Source organism: Melospiza melodia, chromosome 16 (assembly GCF_035770615.1).
Source record: "Melospiza melodia melodia isolate bMelMel2 chromosome 16, bMelMel2.pri, whole genome shotgun sequence".
Lineage (NCBI taxonomy): Eukaryota > Metazoa > Chordata > Aves > Passeriformes > Passerellidae > Melospiza > Melospiza melodia.
The window spans coordinates 9680436-9703592 of NC_086209.1; the positions used below are offsets into that span (position 1 = coordinate 9680436).

The 23157-nt window shown below is 45.2% G+C and overlaps 1 protein-coding gene across 2 annotated transcripts in view; it reads right to left on the reverse strand.

The window, feature by feature from the left end:
* The window catches only part of GAB3 (GRB2 associated binding protein 3), a 63913-nt gene extending 47912 nt beyond the window's left edge, over window positions 1-16001 (reverse strand). For both annotated transcript variants that reach the window (XM_063170574.1, XM_063170573.1), the window contains exon 1: window positions 15816-16001. In XM_063170574.1, the coding sequence (XP_063026644.1) occupies window positions 15816-15887 (72 nt within the window). In that variant the 5' untranslated portion in view covers window positions 15888-16001. The remainder of the gene's footprint in view (window positions 1-15815) is intronic.
* Between the last annotated feature and the right edge of the window lie 7156 nt (window positions 16002-23157).

Genomic DNA, 23157 nt, shown 5'->3' on the forward strand with positions numbered 1-23157 from the left:
AACAATGGTTTATTGGAAAAAAAAAAAGAAAATGGAATTTTAAGCCTATCTAGGAATTTGGGGTATTTGAGTAGTCATCTTTCAATAAATCCAAAATAAATATTTTAAACATGCCATAGGACATTCCTGTCTATCTCTCTGAATACTAATATTGGTCCTGTAACCTCAGTCTCCTCTCCATAATGATTTATGTCAATTTTTACAAAAATTAGGCAGAATAATCCAATTGCCGTGAATCCAGATGGATTAGGACCTTGTGTTTGTTTAATCCAAGGCTCCTTCTCCATGTCAGATTTTGTGTTTGTTCCTATTTGACAATTAAAAAGGAAAATGAAAGCTTTTCTTGGGTACAAAATCACATGCAAACTCAGGCCCAGAATGTACAACTAAAGCAGAAGATGAATGAAGCACTGAAATCATTCCATGCCCATTCTGTGCACCACTTTGAAAAATTGGTATTTTTGCAGGCCATAGCATTCTTTAGTGTTTTTCAGGATATTTTCACTTTCATTCTTTTGCTGCAAAGAACCAATGTCTCTAGAGACAGACTGTCGCTAGCATGCTTTCTAATCCACATTTAAATCAGAACCCATGACATACACCTATGATTAATTTCACACATTGCTTCAGCTCTGAGGTAGAAACCCTTCTCTCACAGCATTATGTGACTGATGCCACGTGCTCTGTGTGTCAGAAAAACCCTCTGAGAGAGACAGCTCAGCCCCTCCAGAGCTCCAGGACCACAGCTCCACTCACAGGAATACAAACATGTTCCAATACCCCCTGAACAGCCCCTGATTAAAGCAGCTGCCATTCAGGGGACAGAAGCAGCAAGGAGAGATCTTATTGTTGGTTTGCCATTTCCTAAGCCTGTGGCTACTTCACTTTTATGAGGGCACAGCCACCCAAGGGGGGCCAGGGCAGCATCTGCAGGGATGCTGAGGATTAACCAAAGGAGGGATGTGGGAGAGGTGGAGGTGGCTGCAGAGAGTCAAAGGCAGGAGAGCCAAGGGCCTCTGAGGAGACACTGAGGTCCTGGGCTGCACTGAGTGCCACTCTCTTTTGGGGTTTAGTTTTGCACACCACAAAGGTGCTGCCTCCATCCCGACAGCTCCAGAGTCCTGTGCCAGACACAGCTGAGCATGGATGGTGCCTGAGCATGGACTGGTGCCTCTGCCTTGCCTCTGCACAGGCAAAAAGCACCAGTTCTGCTTTTACTGCCATGGGAGCTGTAACTGGAAGGGAAGTCCCCCAACTGCAGCTGGGCACTGTTCCCACAGAGATTTACTACCAGAGACTTCCCATGCCTGACAATCTTCTCCAGAGTTCTCTGCTTCTGGCTTGGTCCTTGATTCATTAAGGGCTTGACACGGTGAAACTGAGAATTTTCCCCAACAGCATTATATACAGAAAAGAGCAATTACAGGCTCAGGACTGAAATCACTCAATGCACTACACACACAATGTTGCACTCATTCCATGGAACTAAATTACTAATTATTGGTGTTTTCACCAAAAACCCAAGCAAACACAATAATAATAGTAAGTCACATGTATAACATTGTGAGACATGGGTTTCAAAAGAACAGGGACCAAAGTTGCCAAAGGCTCCTGGATTTAGGTAACTACCTGGGCTCTTCTTTCCACTCAGCTGAGATCTCCCCAGCATTATACCCTGACCTTGGAAGCTGAGTGTTATTGTTAAGTCAGAGTTCCCTTCTGACATAACAGGTGTTTGGTTAGGAGTTTGTCAAGTCAGTGTTTATTTTTAACAGCTGGATTACCCACAGCCATTGGAAGTGTCCCTGTTTCCCTGTCCCCTGATGTGGAGTCCCTGCCCTGGGACTCTGCTATTTGCTGACTGACAGAGTGCCCGTAGCCTGTTCCAGAGCCTCAGACCTTTACTGGGAACAGAAGAGGCAACACTCTGCACCAGCACAGTGATAAGTGGAGGTTTGAGACAGAGTTTTTCAGGTCAGTTGCTGCAGGCAGAAAGGGCATCTGCACTGGCACAGCCCTTGCCGCCAACAGTTTGTGCTTCCTACAAGATCCTTCCACAAAAGGCTGAGATGTTTTCCAGCACTTGGGCATCTCCCTTTGCTGCTCTGGAGGCTGCTCCAAGGTCTTCAGCAGAAACATGCCAGGCCTGCTTCCACCATTCCTATTTGAACAGCCCCTGGACAAGAGAGCCAGCTCTGGACTGGATCTGAGAGAATATAACAAACACACAGGTTTCCAGACAGCCACTGATGTTCAAGCATGGAAAAAACAGAGTTTGATTATTGTATTCTGATTACTCTACTGCACAAGCATGTTATGAACAAAAAAGTTATGCAAAACTCATAGTGGATTTCACTTTTTCTTATTCAACTGTTCTATTATAAGCATGTACAATGTCACCAAAAGTAATTTTTGTTAAAAAAAAAAAACCAAACAAACCAAGACCCAGCATAGCAAAGTTTTAAACATCCTTCTGCTTCTTTGCAATAGGACAGATGATAATAACGTTTAATTTTCCCCTTTGCTAGTTTAAAACTTTCCACTTTATCTCAGAGTCCTTATCCTGAGAGATACTTCAGGGAGTTTGAATGTACAAGCAGTGAATAGAGACCTGGATTTTTTGTTGTTGATTGGCTTCTATATAAACTGAATTTAATTATGGAAAATCAGAACATTCTCCTTGCTAAACACTCTCTACAGGTCTAGTAAAGAAATATCCTCAACCATGCAACCTAGTCCACAACCTGGTTCAAAGAATTTTCACTGGAACTCCCAAAATTACTGTCCCAATGATGGGCCAACAGTACCCTTGGATGAGCTGAGAAAATGGAGAAGTCTTAGTGCAGACTCCAGGGGACCATAGTAAAAATAGGAGGGATTAATTTTGTTTGCCATTTGAGTAAATACAGCAAGGGCAAAGGAGACACAAAACCTGAACTATGCTCTTAAGACTTGGAGATAGCAAAAGGAATCTGACAGGGCAGAGTGTGGGAGAGCAAGGATTACCCCTGCTTGTGCTGCTGCTGCTGGAATCAAAGGGCTGTCTGCATTTTTACTGGCATAGCTGAGCTGCCATGCATCTGCTGCCATGAGTAAGCCATGGGAACACTCTGATATTGATAAAAAGAACATTGTTCCAAATTTAGTTTATATTGCTCCAGAAACAGTGAAGGGAAAGAGATGCAGCTCACCCCAAGAATATCGGAGATGTTTATCAGCCTAATTATAGTGACTGAATCCATGCATCACCATACATCTCTGTGGGTTTCCTGCAGATTTCATTGGAAATGGAGCTTCTTGGAACAAGTCAGTGGCCATCATTTCATCAGTGTTCCACATAAACTGGTTACTGAAGCAGATTTTTGCTGTATCGCTAAACATGGATTACTGGCATTTCCCACAGGAATATACTGCTCTGAATTAACAGCCTGGAAAAAAAGAAGCCTCTCACACTGGGGTGCTGAGTGGCACCACAACGTCACTGTGAGGTGTCAATGGCCATTCTAAGCTATTAAGGGTAAAGATGCTTTTTCCTGGATCCAGCCATAAGTGTTGGGTGATTTGCAAACCGAGCCCTAAGGACTCAAACAGCAAGCAGCAAAACAGATCCGCTGGAGAAAGTCAGTTGCAAATTGTCCAGGTCTTAAACAAAGAGATTTAGAGATTTTTCAAGATTTTCTGAAGTTTTTTCCTAAAACTCCCAAAGAGTTGAAATTGTTGGGGAAGGTGCAAGCCACATAGGATGCACATGAAATATTTCAATATCTCTGGCCACTAGATTTCACTGCTGGAAGAATAGGAATTGTAGGAAATAACCCCAAAACATTCCAGCAAGGCTGTTCTGTGGCCCAAAGCACGAGGTTTTCCTCCCCCAGCTCAGCCAGAGCTGCTGCCTGAGGCAGGAGGAGTCAGTAATGTCACTTTGATGTCACTTTGGTGTCACTGTGACTGCAAGGACCTGCACTGCTGGAGGTGGGCTCTGCTCCCTTTGGAGAGGGAAGACAAAGCCTGGTGGACGAAATGGCTGTAATGCAGAACAGCAAAATGAAATACAGTGTGCAAGGCAGGAAAGCACCCTGATGGGGATGCAGGGCACAGCTGGGGTAAGGAATGTGGCACTGATGGTACCTGTACAGACACAGGGCAGGGCTCTGTGCCTCACCACCACTCTCCTGTTATCATCAGATGTCAGGAAGAAGTTCTTCACTCAGAGGGTGGTGAGGCACTGGAACAGAGAGCTCAGAGAGCTGTGGCTGCCTCTCCTCTGGAAGTGTTCAAGGCCAGGTTGGATGGGGCCCTGAGCAAGCTGATCTAGTGGGTGGCATCCTGGCAGGGGGCTGGGATGATCTTTAAGGTAGGTCCCTTCCAACCCAAGGCACTCTGTGATTCTGTGTTCTCACACACACTGTGGTGCATAGCAACTCGTCTGCTGGGCCATCTGCTGAGCTGCCTGCACTCAAATTAGGACTGCAACTCCTCCTTCCTATGTGCAGCCTTTCCAATCTTACACCCTCCTCACTGCAAACCTTCTTCTCCCGATCCATTACATCATCCATGCTCATCAGCTGGACTGGCTGCAAGGACAGGAGGTGTCTGGCAGCTTTTGCATTGTCTCTCACCCTCAGATCAACCCCCTGAGCTGGGGAGAAGCATTACAGGCACCTGCCAGCACTCTGTGTGCTGCCCCATCAAACAGGGTCATCAGTTCAGAGATGGGCAGGAATCCCCAGCCAGCAGTCAGCATCTGCTTTTGCATTCTGTATTTCTGGGTCCTCAGCTGGGGATGGTGGCATGGTCTGCTGCTGGCCATGAATCATGCAAATCTTATGCCAGGCAAAGCAAAAATGGCTGCACCATGCATAGATTTAATCTCTCAAATAGAAAGTGAGATTTTTTTTTTTCAGTGAGTTCACTCTTTTTAAGAAGTTACCGATTTCTCTGCAACTCTGCTTTTATTTCTCACCACATCTCTATCTGGCTGAAATATCTTTTTGTGGAAAATGGTGTGAGTGAGAATGTTACACAAAATGAACTGAAACTGTGCATTTGAGCATATTCATATCCATTCACTGCCTCCTGTTTCCCATCACCAGCTGGTAAATGCTGCAGTTCCCATAGCACACACCATCTCTCCCAGTGTCACTGCAGCTACCAGGAGCTCTGATAATAATGGCAGATATTGGGGTATCCACTGGGATGCAAAATCCTCCTGCCTGCTTTTCTTTTCCCACTCCCTTGCTGCTGAGGACCATGGCTCTGTGCTTGATCTGCATTCAGCCAATTCACAGAAAAGCTAAAGAGAAAAACCTTGAGCTCAACCTGACATTCCAGCTCAGTGTTTAAAGGTGATGAGACATCACCAGCCACAAGGTACTGTTGTTGCTAGTAAGGAATATGTAGGAAAACAGTTCCAATCATTTAAACGTTCCCCATAAATACAGTCATAATGGGTCAGAATTTGAGACTACATTTTCTAGCTTCTGTTTTCTCTCTAAGCTCTTGTTTTGCTAAAGAACATGAGGTACCATTTCTATTTCAAGGGTTTTTTTCTGATGAGTCTAAGTACTTTGCACATGAAACCTTTTCAGAGAGGACAAAGAGGTGTTCCAAGCAGATTCATGCAAACTCATAAAGGCAAATGAAATCCAGCCCTCCAGTCTGACTCTGCACCTGCCTGATTTCAGCAGTTATTAAAGCCAGTATTTACTTGGCCTTTCTGTTTTTTATGGGTGCACTTGACTCTGGAAGGGAGAAGTTTCCTGCTAGATGGTACAGACTCAGTTGGGCTACAGCACCACATTTCCTTGCTGCTGTTCTGTGCAGGCTCATGTGCCTCTTGTTATCCCAGCAAGGAGCCACGAAGATTGTGCACCATGAACTAAACCTGGAGTGATTCTGCACAACCATGTTTCCACTCCAAACTGACTCTGACTGCAACAACCCGAGCTGGAAGTCAGAAGTGACCAGCTGCCCTACAACAAACTGACCTTAGGCTTTATGTCCATTAATGGTATAAGGTTTTACATCTGAATGCTTTCCTCTGCTCCTTATCTTTTATTCACATGCATAGATGACACATAAAATACCTGCTTTCTTTAAAACACTCCAGTCTCTGAACTAAAACCTCTAACAATATGCTCATACAGAGATCCCAGCTCCACTTCCAGATCCAGTGAACCCCAGAACCAAGTCAAACAGAAACCTGTCTGTGGGTGCACAGTGAGTTCTGAGCACATCAGAACTGGAGCCAGCACTGCTGATGTGCTCACAGAGCTGAGGCTGCTGAGCTACAGCCTCATCATTCCTCGGACCTGTCAGTGGGGAGCATCTCCAGGAGTGCCCTCTCCATCCTGTGCTCTGGAGAGGACTGCACAGCTGCAGCTTCACTCAAGCTCCCTTCACTCTTCACCTCCCAAACTTGTGCTGCTGTTCTCTAATGGCAGCTTGCACTGGAGCATCTCTGAGCCACGACAAGGTAAGTGCCACAGGGAGGGGATTTGTACTGACTGAGAGCAGCAATGCAGATAAATATGCTGAATCTTCATCCAGCTAACTACAGCTTGTCTGAGAGCTGCCCATGTCTGCCAGCTCCTGCCTTGGCACAATTTCATCCAGTTTAACCAAGAGCACAGGCAAACACCCCTGCAGCCCACCTGGACTGCTCCAATGGGTAACTGCTTTAATCTACCAACCAGAAAAACAACTTTTCTTACAAGTTTTAGAAAACAATTTCAAGGATCTGGAAATATCATGAAAGGCAAATAGTTTCCTTAGGAGGACGGCGTAACAGAACTGCAGAGGGCATAATTCATCCTTCACTCCACTTAGCAATGCTGCTGTTGCTGGTTAAAACTGGGCAGTATACTGAGCATCTGCAACACAGCCCTGGAAAGGACAGGCTGTAGGTTGCTCTTCTCCCAGCTGCAGGCTTCTGTGGAGAAAATGCCTGGTAAAATCTTATTCACTCCAAAGAAAGATAAATCATAGTAATTGCACTTTAGGGTTTGAGATAAATGCAGTCTCTGGCAAGGGTGGAGGATTTGACAGAGTCCAAATGAAGGTCTGAACTCCACAGGGGACAAGAAAGCTTCTAACACCCTCTCAGAGTGAGGCTGAATACTGGTTGTGGTAGAAAACAGCAGCAGCAAGCTTGTGATGAAAGTAAACAAACAACCCTGATGGATCCTAAACTCTCGTTTTCTGACAGGGAAAGTCAGACACACCCCAAGGTCTACAGAGCTCAGGGACAGCAGGGGCACACAGAGAAAGCAGAGCAGGATGAAATGCAGTGCCCCATTCACTAAATCAGCCCCTGGGGCTGGAACTGAGCTCCTGGTGCCCAGGGAGAGCAGAGACACACAGGGGCAGCAGAGCAGGATGGAATGCCCCTGGTTCTTGTGCAGGTTCACAAGCCAGGCTCAGAGAGAGGTGCAGGCACCCGGGGCTGCTCACAGAGAGCCCAAGCACATTTTGTGTATCTGGCTTTGGGAACCTGCCAGACTACCCCAGAAAGGACAATAGACTCCCATTTCCTGGGGTTTTTTCCCCTCAAAGCTTGCTCCCTCTGACAGGTTTTCCCTTCTGTGTGCACCTTTGCAGAGTGAATTTTCAGCAGTCCCTGGGTCCTTTGATACCTCCAAGTTCCTGCCCAATTCACAGCAGTGTGAGGTGCCACTGTTATACTGCACAAATTTGATCTTGCAAAGAACAAAGCTAAAAGATTTCCAACTCCCAAGGTGTCATTTTTTATACTCTGACATGCTCAGAAATTCTGCTGTAATTTCCTTCTGAGTAGTCTAGGGTTAATGAGACTGAAGAGAATCATAGGAAGGAAATAAATAATTATATATTCTCTCCTTTTTTTTCAACATGTCCCAAATGTCACCTTTGACCTGGCTTTCTATTTCTGGCGTGGACTAAACTCCCTCTATTTATTTAGCAGCCTACACACCATTACAGTAACATAGCAACAGTACTTTCAGTTGTGAATTTGAAGAAAAAGCAAAGCAAAAAAAAGAACATATGAACATATTAAAACTGTTAAAGCATTGCAGTCTAGTAACACTTCAATAAATGCATTTTTTTTACTTTAAATACCAGAGTTATTAAGCTTCCAATCTACAAACCCAAAGGAAAAGGATGCACAGGGGAACCAAAGCAGTGTCACCACCACAAAGCCTGTTCTTCCTATGCCAATCTAATTGTCCTCTAACCTTTCTCTTTGTCTTAATGATGTTCCAGCTTGACTATTTATTGGGCTCAGAGCAGACGAAAGCAGGAGTTTGGGGAGGATTCTGAAATAATGATGGGGTTTAGCTGGTGGTTTTCCATCACTTTTCAAAAACAGTTCACCATTATTTTATAATCCATAGCTCAAGGCTGGTGTGACACTCATTTATCTGTCATAAAGGAATATTTGAAAAAGTATAAAGTGTAACAGTAACAGGAATGATGGGAGTACCAGTCCCATTTTCAGCTTCAAACCTTTTTACAGTGGGAGCAAAGCACTTGAAAATGCCAAAAAACCCAATTCCCTGAGCTACTTGAGTGCTTCTTATTTTTAAACCTAAAGCCTCAGTGAGAATGCAATTATTTTCTTAGGATGGGTTCAAAATGTTGAACTTATTAGAAATAAAACTTCTTAAGCTTGCAAAGCTTCCACTATAAATATTAGTAAACAATTCAGATGATGTAGCTGGAACAGCAGCGAACACTTGGCGAGGGAGCATTATCACTTCTCCTGAAACTGTTTCCTCACTGCTACTGTAAACTCAGCTGCCATCTCTTGGGATGTTTCCTCTCCTCCCTCAGTGATCTGATCAGCTCAGTCACCTCCGAGTGCTGGGGGCTTTTCTGTGGGACAGCAACAGCCCCTGGAAGTGCAGCTTTCCTTTGCTACTCGGCTACTTTTTACTTTACTTTACTTTTGGTGCATTTGGGAAGGTACCCAAAGCTGCTTTCCCAGTGCTCCCAAATCCAGGAAGAACTTTGGTAAAGCTCATGGCTTTACTGCTCTGTTTGTAAATTCTGCAAGCAAAACACAGCTCATGCTTGCTCTGAACTATTGGCTTCTCCTTGGCACGACCAGTTCGTGTCAGCTTGAAAAAAATGGCTCCACAACTGTAAAATCCTTGAACTTCTGCAAACAGTTTGCAATCTGGTATGTGAAAACAGACTGCTCACAAACTGTGTGCTCTGCTGACATTACAGCAGTAGCAGAGTTAGAAAGGGTCCCCTCATGGCCATTATTCTGTCCAACAGAAATATGAATACATAACCCACGGTCTCAAGACTTGGGAGTCACAGGATGAATATTTATCACTAACAGGCCTCACAGAAAGCATTGTCCTTTAAAAAAAGCGTTGTCAAAAATGAGCCAAAAACTTTCACACGACAATCTAAGTTCAGTTTAAATTAACACTCTCATTTAAGTAATTTCAAATTCATACTAATAACAACACTTTACTGCCCTTCTGTGAAATGCTCTATGAAAAGGGATCCTGGATAGCTGAAATGTGCTGTTCAGGGCTTTTGTGGAAAGCTACAATGCAGTTTTGACTGCAGGGGTCAGGTGGGGTTTTTGGCATCAGGAGGGAAGGGAATAACAAAATCTCCAAGAACAGTTGTCTCATTCTAACAATTACAAAGCTATGAATGAATTAGCCTCAGAAAGGGAGTGTTTTTCTGGCACAAAGACTAGGCATCAGTTTTGGTCTGTTTTGAACAAATACCAAGCTGCAGCAGATTCTAGAATTGAGTTTTGCATGGCTATGTGTTTGTTTGTTTATTTTCCTGATGCAACACAAACTGAAGCAAGTCAAGGATATTATTGTAAAGCAGAAAAAAAAGTTAAAGTATTGCATTTTATTTAACAACTAAATGAGAGAGAAGAAAATGTATTATTTTATCTGGCTGCATGTAATGTTTTGACATGCAAATTTTATTTCAAGACCAGCATTTTTTCCTTGTCTTATCACATTGCTAATTCATTTCCAAATCAAATGAAAAGGACAGAAAAGCAAATAAAATTACTGTTTTTCCAACAAGTAACATTTTAGGAATAAACTTGTCCCTTTCCCTAAAAACCTATCAAATTTTCATAACAAATATTCGTGGCATTTTAATGCATCTTTGGTAGAAGTAATGTGTTTATCCATATTTCCATAGGTGACATGCTACAACAAAGTCTTCACCAAAGTATGACTTGTAATGCATTTTCCTCTGAGCCATGTTTGACTGCATCACTCATTTAATCACCACTGGAGTTAACATTTCCTTCTCTATTTCAAACTAGCATGTTTTTTTAAGGCACTATTTTTGAATGCAAAGACCTGATAACTTGAGGGTTTCTGTTTTGAATAGAAACCAATAGCTGGACATTCCTGTGCACTGAAAACATGTAGTCAAAGATTAAACTGGGGCTTCAGGACTATTATGGCTCCACCCAAATAAATAGTTCAAGGGAAATTATTCTGATACACAGGTTGCCAAGAACAGCAGTGTTTTTTAGAAATTATTTCTTTCTTAGAAGTCAACCTATCTCATTAAGCATTGCACTTAAACTATCAAAACATCGTTAAAAGGGAAGAAAACAGTGTAAAATAAACACCACATTTAACCTACCAAAACAAGGTCTGATTTGCACATAGCTAATTACAAATGTTTAATTCCAGTGATGGAAACTCCTCCCTAACATAAATATTCTGCTGTTGTTTTACCAGTGAGATCAATTTGTGCAGGATTTCACAGAGAAGGGAACGTGTAGACTGCCACACAGGAACTTCTCAAAATTCAGTTATTTTTTAATATGCAAACCAGTTAGAATATACACTGGATTTTAAAATGAAGTAATAACAGGAAAAAATATAGGCACAAAGCTTACAACTGGAACGAGCTGAAAGGCTCTGACAACTTTCTGCACCCACGTGACTCCAACTTCCACCCAGCCTGTGAACCACGGTTACAAAACCCGCGCAAATTGGTCAGAGCAACTCAGGGAGCTCAGGATATTTATTCAGGAAAGTATGAAAGGTGGTCAGAATTCTCTCTTCAAAAGGGACAGGACTCAAGAGGTGAGGCTTTGTAAGGAGCATCTGGGAATTAAAAGACTTAAGGATAAAAATTAAATTTGGGTTTCTTCTTGAGAATATTTTTCAGAAACTTCCCCCAAACCCCAAAGCAGCAGAAGTACTTGACCTCACAAAGCACTTGGGGATTTCTTTCAGGGGAGGGTGGCAGTGTCCTGTGGTGACAGCAGCCCAGTGCTGGATCAGAGGGCAGATGCTCTCCATCCCACCCGCCCTTCGCTGTGCTCTGCAACTTCTGTTCCCATTACATGAGCAAACTCTTCCATAATTCTACTTTACTTTTTCTTCTTAGTAACTTCCTGTTTGTTCTCCTGATAAATACCAGAACTTCAGCTAAAAATGGAGAAGTTGCCTAGATTCTCTTATCTCCTGGAGCCCCAGCCCTGGTGTGCTGCGGTTGGGCCCTGGCAGATCCCCCAACGGTCAGAGGCGCTGGGCTGGGCTCTGCTCTGTCCTTCTGCTGCCCCCCACACACACACAGAGCAGCAAACAGCTCTGTCCCACCAGCTTCTGCCACAGGGTACAATCATTTACACCTCTATTTGTCTTCTCAGACCAGACACTCCAGGAAGAAGCGTGGTAGGAAGTGCAAGGCTACATTTTCCAGCATGGGCTCCATTTGGGACTCTTGTTCTAGAGATGCTGACAAGGAATTTTGATTTTCAACAATGTTTGAAGAAATCAGTCACTCAAGTAAAGTGGGAAACTTGCCCTTTTTTGAGCAAGTGGTCTTCCCTCATCAACTTGTATAGTGCTGAAGATTAAAAATAGCTCTTCAGCTGGGGTACAGCTGCACAGCGTTAACTCAAATGGAGCTGCAGTGACTCACAACAAGCAAACATCTGGATATGGCCCTTTACTACTGCAAACCACACAACACCAACAGCAAGTAAACACTGGCAGGGCATTCAGAGGAGCTACTGCTGCTGTTCCACACTGTCAGTGTGACAAACAATGGGACAGCGATTTGAGGAGAGGCTGCAATTAGTTGTGTATTAAAATTCCCATCTCCTTCTTCTTGTCAGCACCTGAGCAATGTGTCTTCTCAATAGCACTGGTCTCTTATTTCATTAGACATTCTCTGGGCCTTCTTCTATGTTGTTTTCCCTTTCATTGTGACTTTTTGCACTGGCTGTGACAAGTCCTTTGTTTCCAAGGCCATTAAACCATTCCTTCCTTCCACCTCCTCCAATAAATAAACAACAAATAATAACAGTCAGTGATCAGATAAATTTCCACATGAAAACTGTCAAGGAGCCAGCCATTCAATGCTGACAATACAGAACTGGGATGGATGTACTCAGCACCAGTGTAAGGAGCTGTGAAACCCATCAAATTTGAAGCAGATTCCCCCATTACACCTAATTTCCTGCAGAGGTTGGTATTCACTGATCCACTAACATCAACAGCAAAAATCTTCAGTGGCTTTTCCTCCTGTGGGGCTGAACGTCAAACTGTGACTGATACTTAACATTTTTGGTCTAGAGCAGGATGGACTTCACCTCCATCACCACCACTTCTTAGTTTTTGTCAGCAGCTCCTTCCTCTGTCTCCTGCCCCATAGCCAGCTTCCCCCAGCTCTGGCTGCTCCCTGGCACCCCTCAGGCCCACGCAGACCTGGTGGGTGAGAAAAGCTGGAACCAGGTGGGGAAATGAAAGCAGCACAGCCTTTGGGTCACACTCAGAGGACAAAGGACTGCAACACACACCAAATACTTTCCTGGGAGACTCCTTGCACAACAGCCTCGATAGACAGGCTGACGCGGTGGTTTCATGGTTCAAGTATCAGATTGAGAGAAAAGCATTGCCCATGCCATTAAATCACTATTAGAGAATTTGCCTGATGTAGCTCACTATTAGAGTATCTGCCTGATGTAGCAAGGCTCCCTGTGCTTCCTAACGAATTCTTTGTGTTTAGCATTAAGCTCTCTGTTTTTACAGAAACTCACACTAGGGTAATTAATCTCATGTTCGTTTCCTGCACATGCAAGAGAGCAGCCTTTGTTAGGGAATGATAAGACACTTCTAAGAATAGTGTTACTAAGAGCATCGGCTTTGTAAGACATTGCAGGAAAAATATAGACTCTTAACACCTGCTTTTCACTTTCAAAGTTTTGAAAATAATGTTCTGCTTACCCAGAGGCAAATTCTGACTTGTTTATGCGTAGAAAACCTAATTGCTTTCACCAGACAACAACAAATATAAATGAAGGTATACTTTGGTCTTTAGGCTCCAGTCTTGGAAAGAATAATTTGTTTAATTTTATAAACACTGCAGATATTCCCAGTGGCTTCAGCGGGAACTATTGCAGTTCCCAGTTCCCCCAACCTGAATTCATTGCTTTTTCCGATCTTTTAACCACATATTCCACTGAAATTAAATGGATTTTCTCAGTGATAGATGTAAAGGATGAAGGATTAAGAATTTATGTGTGTGTAAAGCACTGCACCCTCAGGTCAGCCCTTACAAAGGCCGGATGCTGAACTCAGGAAGGTGTGAGCTGGGAGGCAGCCCGGTGAGAGCAGACGAGCTGGGCAGCGTGCGGAGGTGCGGGAGCCGCGGCCGGGCTGGGCCCGGAGCTCCCTGCGCGCCTCGCTCGGAGCGCGGCCGCTGCACCAAGGGCGGCGCTGGGCGCGGGGGTTTGTGCGCGCTGCCAGTCCAGGGCCAGAGCCAACGCCGCTCTCCTGTGAGCGGCTGACACTTGACACCCCGTGAAGTCGGTTTAAACAGGCATTGTTTTAAAGCTCCGTTGTTTTTAAGCAGCCACCGTGGCTCAGCCCGAGCTATCTGCTGCCCCAGTGCAAGATGCACGAGCTGCCATGATGGTGAAACTCTACAAAAATAGGGGAGAACTGGTTTACAGCAGCTGAGAGATAATTTCCATTTGGTTTGTAGCATCCACTGTGTAACCAGTCATGTGAGAAAGGATATTAAGCTTTGCTGTACTTGCACCAGATTTCTTTCTGCTTTATTGTGGACAAAGGACTACCTTATCCTCCTAACCAGAAAACAAAGCTTAATCTGCAGAGATCTGGCTAATCTAATGGTGTTTGGAGAATAATATAGACCACATTTCCCCTGGTTTTGTAGTGCAAAATCTGCGCAGAGCAGACTGCAAGTAGCCCTGTGAGCTGATCAGAGCCCCTGTTGTGACTATTATCTTCACTGTATAATGGGGGCTTTCAAATCCCAGCTTTATCACATTCTGTTTTCTCTACTTTGCCCTTTTATGAATATTGAGTCATCAAAAATAGCTTCACTGACAGAGTTACTAATGATACCAGCTGGGTGAATCAGTGGCTCTTACACTGTGCCTGCCATACAGTGCTATTAGTACACTCGTTACAAAATATAGCAAAAATGAGATGCCCATAATTTATTTGCAGCTCCCATGAGACACATCACCGTGGTTATTTTAGAATTGGAAAATGCTAACTGAACAAAGCAAATATTCAGCCACTTCAATGCAATACTGTGGCCCACAGGAAGAAACTCTGGCTAAGAATAAGTTAAAAATAATCCCAACATCAGTAATTATCCTTTCTGCTAGTTTTTAGCCAAAGAAAAAACACACTACCAAATGATATCCACCATATTCTTCCACTGTGAAGACAGTTCTGCCTCACATTACCGGGAAAAGCTAAGATCAGCACTCCAGAGAAAATGCTGATAAACAGAAGTGAATACGGACAAATGATGTAAGCTGTGCCCAGGGCTGGAGCGCCAGAGCCACGGCCAGGGGCATCCTTCGAGTACGGAGCAGAGCTCCGGGGGAAGTCAGGTTACAAGGGCATGACTCAAACGGGTATTACCGGCTCCAGAAGTGTCACAGCAGACCATAACAACATGCCTGATGAAGAACCATCACAGATGAGCATGCAAAATGGCCCATGAGGGGCTTATATTGTTAATGCTGTCCCAAGAAAATTTTAAAGGGTCATTTATTCCTACCCGGAATGCTTTCCTCGCACCCCTGCAATGAGACAGTTTCCTATGTTTGCAACACACATCCTTTTTTTTTTTTTTTTTTTCCCCAGACAAACAGGCAAGCAGATAGAGAATGAAACAAGGGGCCCATAGTGCAGTTGCAGATCTCCATGCAGGGCTCGCTTCTTCTCCCCAGCCCCCTTCACCTTTCAGCTATCAGGAACTTTACAGCACAGCATCTTCCAGCACCTCTTTATCACAGACCAAAAAGCTTTCTGAAGCTTTCTGCTAACAGCTGCATCTGACATTGGTAAATAAAACTATTGCATGCATTGCCTTTAGCAAGTGTCATAGAGATTATGACATCTTAACAAAACCAAGCCTCAGAATGTCAATTACTAGAATTTTGGCTGTTGGGGTTTGGGTTTTTTTTTTCCCTTTCCTTTTAGGATGTTCTTGTCCGTCCCTGGAAAAGTGATATCTGCAATTCTATTACAACAATTCTGTTAGTTACGGCAACGTTAACTGAAACCGAAATGTGGTTTTTAACCTAAAATATGTTGCATAACAGCTGAAGTGCTGTAATCTTACGAGCCGGGAAAGGTTAATTCCAGAGGGCACAAGAATGTCGGTGGAAACTAAAATACTCCATCAGCGCATGGACTTGGAATTCTTTTTGTTTTGGTCCAAGGCGAAGCCGAAACGGGCGAGAGATTTCAAAGGAAGAGTCAGACAGCGAGCACATGCCGAAATCCCTTTAGCGAGAAAAAAAAAAAAATCAGCAAAGCCTCTGCACTTACGTATCTCTTGAGTTTCTTCTCGGGGGGTGATTTGATGAGCCAGCCAGTGCAAACCACGTCCCCCGAGCTCATCTTCCCCCCGGGCGCGGAGCGGCGGAGCGGGAGCCAGGGTGCGGGCTGCCAGTGCGTGTGTGCTTGTTATGGGCGGCTGTGTGTCCGTCCGTCCGTCCGCCCGTCCGTCCGTGCGTCTGTGTGCTGGGATGCGAGTGCGTGTGTGTGTGCTGGGATATGAGTGTGTGTTTGCTGGGATACGAGTGTGTGTGTTTGCTGGGATACGAGTGTGTGTATGTGTTTGCTGGGATGTGAGTGTGTGTGTGTTTGCTGGGATGTGTGTTGTGTGTGTGTGTGTGTTTGCTGGGATGTGTGTTGTGTGTGTGTGAGTGTGTGTGTGTGCGGACGGGTGTGCCCGGCGGTGCCCGTGTGCGTGCCGTGTCCGCCCGAGTGTGCGCCGCTGTGTGCGGCCGTGTGTCCGTCCGTCCGTCCGTGCGGCTCTGTGTGTGTGTGTGTGTGTGTGTGTATTGTTCCCAGCCAGTTCGCACCGCAGCAATCAGCTTCCTTCAGCTGCGCTCCTCCGCTGCTCCAGCCCGCGGAAGAAGTCATGACATTGATCACTGACACGGCCAGCCCTCCCTCCCTCCGCCGCCAGCACAATGCAACACACCGAGCACGTGATGGGCGCCCGGGGCTCGCCGCCGCCGCCTGCGACACCCCCGGCAGCGGCAGCGGCAGCGGCAGCGGGCGGCTCCCGCACCCGGCCCGCATCGCCCCGGCCAGCCCGGCCCGGAGCCCCGGGATGCCCCCTGTCCCTGCCCGGAGCCCCGGGATGCCCCCTGTCCCTGCCCGGAGCCCGGGATGCCCCCTGTCCCTGCCCGGAGCCCGGGATGCCCCCTGTCCCTGCTCGGAGCCCGGGATGCCCCCTGTCCCTGCCCGGAGCCCCGGGATGCCCCCTGTCCCTGCCCGGAGCCCCGTGGGTGCCCCTGTCCCTGCTCGGAGCCCCGGGATGCCCCCTGTCCCTGCCCGGAGCCCCATGGGTGCCCCCTGTCCCTGCCCGGAGCCCCATGGGTGCCCCCTGTCCCTGCCCGGAGCCCCGGGATGCCCCCTGTCCCTGCCCGGAGCCCCATGGGTGCCCCCTGTCCCTGCCCGGAGCCCCGGGATGCCCCCTGTCCCTGCCCGGAGCTCCATGGGTGCCCCTGTCCCTGCCCGGAGCCCCGTGGGTGCCCCCTGTCCCTGCCCGGAGCCCCATGGGTGCCCCCTGTCCCTGCCCGGAGCCCGGGATGCCCCCTGTCCGTGCCCGGAGCCCCGTGGATGCCCCCTGTCCGTGCCCGGAGCCCCGGGATGTCCCCTGTCCCTGCCCGGAGCCCCATGGGTGCCCCCTGTCCGTGCTCGGAGCCCCGGGTGGAGCCGTGGCAGCGCCGGAGGCAGCGGTGACCGCGGAGGTCCCCGTAGGGACCCGGCACGAGAAGGGCTGTGGCCGCAGCAGGAGGCAAAACCAGGGCCAGTCCCCACTGAAAGCTCCACTGCAGCTTCCGACGTCTAACAAGCTTCGTTAGTTGGTGGATTTAGTGCTGTTTCCAGTAGCATTTAGCCCCCTGTACGAGTTTAATTGGAATAAACTTGATTTTTCTGCTCTCATCATCACAGATTTTTTAGAAACATACTTTTTCAGAAAGTGACTTCAAGGAGACTGCCACTCCACTGTCACAACTAAAAAATACGCCCACAGAGTGCATAATATTGCTGATATCCTTGTAGTCTGTGCCTCTTTCCAGGGTGGGAAACTCTTGCCTTTTCAAGGACAGGGCAATCCGTGCTCATTTTTTGGAAGACTTTTTAAACTCTGACTGATTTAAAGAGGACGCAGTGGTTCCTCACGAGTCTGTTACTTAGAGGAGTGTCTCGTGGCCCTGGCCAGGCACAGCGCTCACAGAGCAGCCTGGCTCTGCAAGGTGTGATCAGCACCAGCACGCCCATGGCAGAGTTTAATCTTTTCACAGAATTTTTCATGTCTCTGCTGGGGCTCTTTGGCAGGGCAGGCTGACAACAGCTTGCAGTGTCACTTCTTGAATCTCACGAACTAGAAATGTGTTTTTCAAGCTTTTAAGCAAAAAGGTGATTGCAATATGTATTTATTATATTTAATATAATATGTACTATGAATGACATAACTGTATAAATATAGGCTCTATGTAAATTCACATAAAAATATAAATAATTCTGCACAAACTCATAGATTCATGTTGCTAGTGCTTTACATTATCACTGGTCTTGAATCCTACAGTAAATGAAAACTGCTATGAATAAACTACAAACATATTTCAAATGTGCTCTGACTTTTTTGGATATGTTTTTGGTTGAGAATGGCTTTCATGCAGTCTTGCAGTATTATTTGATTCCAAACCTTCTATTCTACTACCACCTTCACTCCGCTCCATTTATCCATTATCCACAGTGATGTTTTAACAACTTCACATGTTTAATAGCAGGTTTGTGAACAAGGCTTTGCAACACTTCTTGGAGAGATATATCCAGCCATGGAACTTATTTAGGGAAAGAAAGTCACACTTTCCTTCCGTATGTGACTTGCCTGTGTCACCCTGACAGATACAGTAGCCTAGAACTAAAGGCTTTAAAACGTCCAAATGTCAAAATAAAATGAGTTGGGATACACTTCGTGTGTTATTCCTGCACTATCCTAGCAATATCCATTTTTTACTGGATCATGCTTCAGACAGATGGCTTCTCTTGTGCAGCTGCATAACCACTTGCAGAAAGGCAGCAGAGGGAATGGGGAGGGGACAGGACAGGGGGAAAAGGAGCCTGGGCTACCAAATGAATTCAAACATTGAATAGCAGACCAGAGCCCTAAGGAGAGCGTGGCTCTGTCTTTGCTGTGGTCAGTGACAATGCTGCTGAAATGACCAGCAGTCCTTGTCCCTGCACTTCTGCCATCAGCTGCACTGCACAGACATGCTGTATTTCTGTGTCTGCATGAGGAACTGAATCACAAACCCGACTGTTTGGAAAAGAATGAGTCAAAAAAAGGAGAGAGATTATTTTCCAGCTGTATCAGGACTAGTTTCCTGATCTGATAAATGCTGTGGCCTGCAATAGCACGTACCTTATCAAGGGAGGGGGTGATGCAGGGGCAAGAAGAAGAAATCAGCAGTTGCTTAAATTGGCACTTGTGCCCAAAACGCGCCTGCTGAGTGGTAGCCATGGTGACAGGGAGGGGTGCAGTGATTCTGTTCCCTGCTCCATGTGTCACTCCTCTGTCACAGCCTCCTGTCCTCTCAACTGCTGGAATGGCTCAGCTGCCTGTGAAGCACCTGCCTGGCCACTTGCACTCAGCACACTCAGAATAAATAAAATTTGTGCCAGCTTACTTATGATGCCAGTAGCCTGAGGAGAAATACAGGAAGCCATAATTAAGCAGAGCATGTGGGGGTTAACATGTTTGTTATGAAAGCTGCTGTTGCCTTCTTGGTATTTGAGCTCCAAACATTAAAAGAGCAAATAAAGTTATTTTCTTACACTGACAACATTCATTGTGCTGATAATGTATCACTCATGCATGTGTTTGACAATAACAGGCTTAAAAATTAATGGTTTCTCATCCTGATGGAAGAAGAAGAATTTCACTTTCACTCGTGATCCATGCACAATTTTTTCAGCCACATTTAAATAACAAAATTATTTTATTAAATCCATCATCATGATGGTGAATAACAGGGTCTTTGTTTTAAAAATCTGACATTTGAAAACATATGTAGAGGGTGAACTGATGTTGGAAATAGAATGGAAAGTTCTCAATCCTCTCTTCTACTGCTGAACAGGTTGTTTTCCCTTTCCTAAGGACATTATCCAGAGGTGCTACACTGTCATGGATCAGCTTGGCCTTGGCCAGTGGCATGTCTGTCTTGGAGCCAGCTGGTCATGGCCCTGTTGGACACGGAGGGAGCACCTGCCAGCGTCTCACAGGTGCCACCCCTGCAGCCCCTCTGCTGTCAGAACCTTGCCACACAAACCAACACCGCCCTCCCCAGACTAACCTCGTATTGCCACTGGCAAAGATCAGTTTGACCCTGGATGTGTGTGCAATTCACATCAGCCAGATCCCTGAGAGAATCCTCTGCTTGCCATGGCAGTACTGGTGTGCTCCTTTCATTTCCTAACTTAGGCTACTGATGTTTCAGAGGAAAACGACACTAATAAAGCAGAAGAGAACAAAATGGCTACTTGCATTGATGGGAATCTCCTTCATGACTTGACAGACCACTGATAGAAGTTAAGTCTGCTATTTAAGCTTATCCATTTTTATGTTGCACAGCAACTGGTGCTGTTATCATTAATTTTGAGAGTAGTGATAGCTCTTATTTCCTTGTGCACAAATGGATAATCAGGATGGAGAGGACGGAAAAAATCAGAAGGATTTATTTAATTCACAAATTTATGGATATAAAAGGAGAAAGAGATGCCAGAGTTATCTCAACTGACATTTCCACAAGCAGATAGTTTTCTGAGAATCTAGCCTCACATTTAATTTACAACACCACGCAGGCTTTGAGAAGGTTGAGGTGCATGCAAGAGACAGCCACAGCCCTGGGAGAACAGCCTTTTCCTCTCAGCTAGCAACTGATCCCTGTTTACACACGGAACTCGCAGCACACTTACTCAGCAGAATGCTAACATGCCTCTGCAGCGTTCTCTCAGCAAGCAGAGGAGCCCAGTGCCACAAAAAGCCATGACACAGTGTATATGTTCCAGCTGCTCCTGACAGTTACCACTCCGCTCCCCCCTGCAGACAAGCATTTCACTCTCTCTCTCTCGCCATTCACAAGGACAAATTTAGCAAAGTCACGGGATAATTCAGCCCCTGCTCTTCCTTTCAACAGCCTGTCCTCACCATACAAATCAGGTCTAAAGGAGGAATGCACTCAGACGCTCAGAGTCACCATTTATTGCTGTTGTTTAAACAATTAACTACCAGAACTGGAGCCTGCCCACAGGCCCAGGGTGGTGCTGACCCCTCTGCACTGTGCAGTTTGATTGATGAATGCATTCTGCCTGGTTTGTGCTCTGTCATCCCCAGGACCTTGGTGGCAGTGGCACCCCATGGGCAGACACCTGATTTGGGAGCAGGGGCCATTGTGAAAAGAAAAAAGACAGCAGATGAACGTTGCTGTGGTTTTGCTCCAGGAAGCTCTGAACTGTGTAAGCTGTGTGTGGGGACAGCCTTTATTGTTGTGGACAGGGCAGAATCTAATTTTACCAAAAGCTCTCATGACACATAGGGAGAACTCTGTCAGTCCCTTTCAGAAAACAGACCAACGCCCTCTGGCACTAACCTCCTCTGTGAAACAGCAGCAGATATCCAGCAACTCACAGCAAAGTCCCCTGTTTAGGAAAGTAGCTGGTGGAAGAATGGAGTTCTGCTGAATAGTGAATTTATTTACAAATGTTAAACTTTTTCTGAAGTGGGAATGGCAACAAACAGGTTCACTTTGGTTCAAACCTCTGCCCCAGCTCTTCTGCCAGATGAGAGGTTTCTCTCTTTCTGTCATCCACAAAAGCAGGCACTAAAAATTGTGTATTTGCTAATTTTCAGCTTCTCTTTGCAGACTAGTAATCAATTTTATGATATCTACACAGGTGATGAAGTAAGTAATGGCAGTTCCTTTCCACATGTGAATCACTAGCAAAAATTTTCTGAGGATTTCCTCATGGGGTAATGATATTACTGGCCCCTCTAGGTCAGCAAATAATCCTTGCAATTGAGGGAGGAGGTACAAAAGCTTTTTTAAATATCCAAAATTTCGATTACAATTGTTCTAATAACTTTTATGAGTTAAGAAAAATCTACTTCATTTTACATCTGCAACAATGATCAGTACTCAGCTCACACGAGGTCTACTTTATATAGCAATTTGAAGGAGTTTACCTTTTTTACTTTATTAAAGGAATCCGAAATAATCGATTTGACATCAAGATTATGATATACCTCTTCCAGATCAGAAATAGCAAGTCATTATTTGAATTTTAATACCCTGAAAGTGAGGATTTGCAGAGACCAGTTTACTCCAGACTACCTGGAGCAGCCTGAAGTTTGGATGGGAAGCTTAAAGAAGGATGCCAGGTAGGCCTGAAGAAACAGATGGAAAAAAAAGTCTGTAGTTTTATGTTTGGATTAAAAAATATCTGTCTAGCTATTTTCAGACTCATAAATGTGGAAGACTCATCATGAGCTGGAGGATGGGTCTCAGCTTTGCCCAAATAGTCCTGCTGAGACCAGAGAACAATCTGGAGTGATGAGAAAATGAACTCAGGAGAATTAACAGAGGACACTGCCTGCCTCTGCTCTCTAGAGTGCCCAAAAATGCCTGAGAATAAATAGGAACCCTACCTGTTACCCTCGGGAGAAATTTTCATGCTGATGGCAGAACTGTGGGTGAGACACCTTCCCTCTCTAGGCAATTAACAATGTTTAATTATGATTGAATAGAGCAAAATACAGCAAATAGAGCATAAAGCAAAGCACCAACATACAGCAACCAGACCAGATTTCTGAACTCTATGTCTAAAAGTTGCTCAGTGTGAAGAACGCAAATGCAGGAAAGGAGGGATTGTTTTGATGGCAGCTGTGTGTTTGAGAGTGTTACAAAAAAGGAAGAATCAGTACAGGATGAGGAAGAAAGAAGGCCCAGGCAGTCAGGGAAGCAAAATAGCAGCAGAAAAAAACAAAAGAAAAATGACAGCAAGGGGAAAAGCAGACACATATCCTATGTGGACTATGATAAAATATGTTTGTCTAACAGACCCCTTAGCAGAAATGGATATTACTCTGGAAAATAGAATAGCTTCAGTCTAGTTTTTCACAGTGTGTAGATGTTTACAAGTAAAAATAGATATAAAGGACAAGACTACAAGAATTTTCACAGCAGGGTAAAGCCTGTGGTAACTGAAGTGATGGCTTTTGGCTTATGGAATGGATCTGCCATGTTTGCAAGGTTTGGCAGGCAGTATTTTGCAGCATCCTTTTGTGCATTTCCTGTATTCAAAGGAAATCCTGGTGCATGCTAAAACCTCTAAACAAGAACTGTTAAGTTTACAAATAATCTGTGTGAAATCAAACCCACAGGCTTTTGGTTAAGAGAGAGATAATTTGTTTTGGGCAAAGAAGTAAGAGAATTCTTTGTGAAGAAAGAATCTTAACCAACATTTAAGAGAGTTAAAGGCTGTACTGCACCAGCCTGCTCACTGGATTCTCACAAATATTCCAAATTGTATAATGCTCTGTCTTTGTTAAGAGCAGTTTGTTTTACAGGTTTTCAATATTGCAAAATGA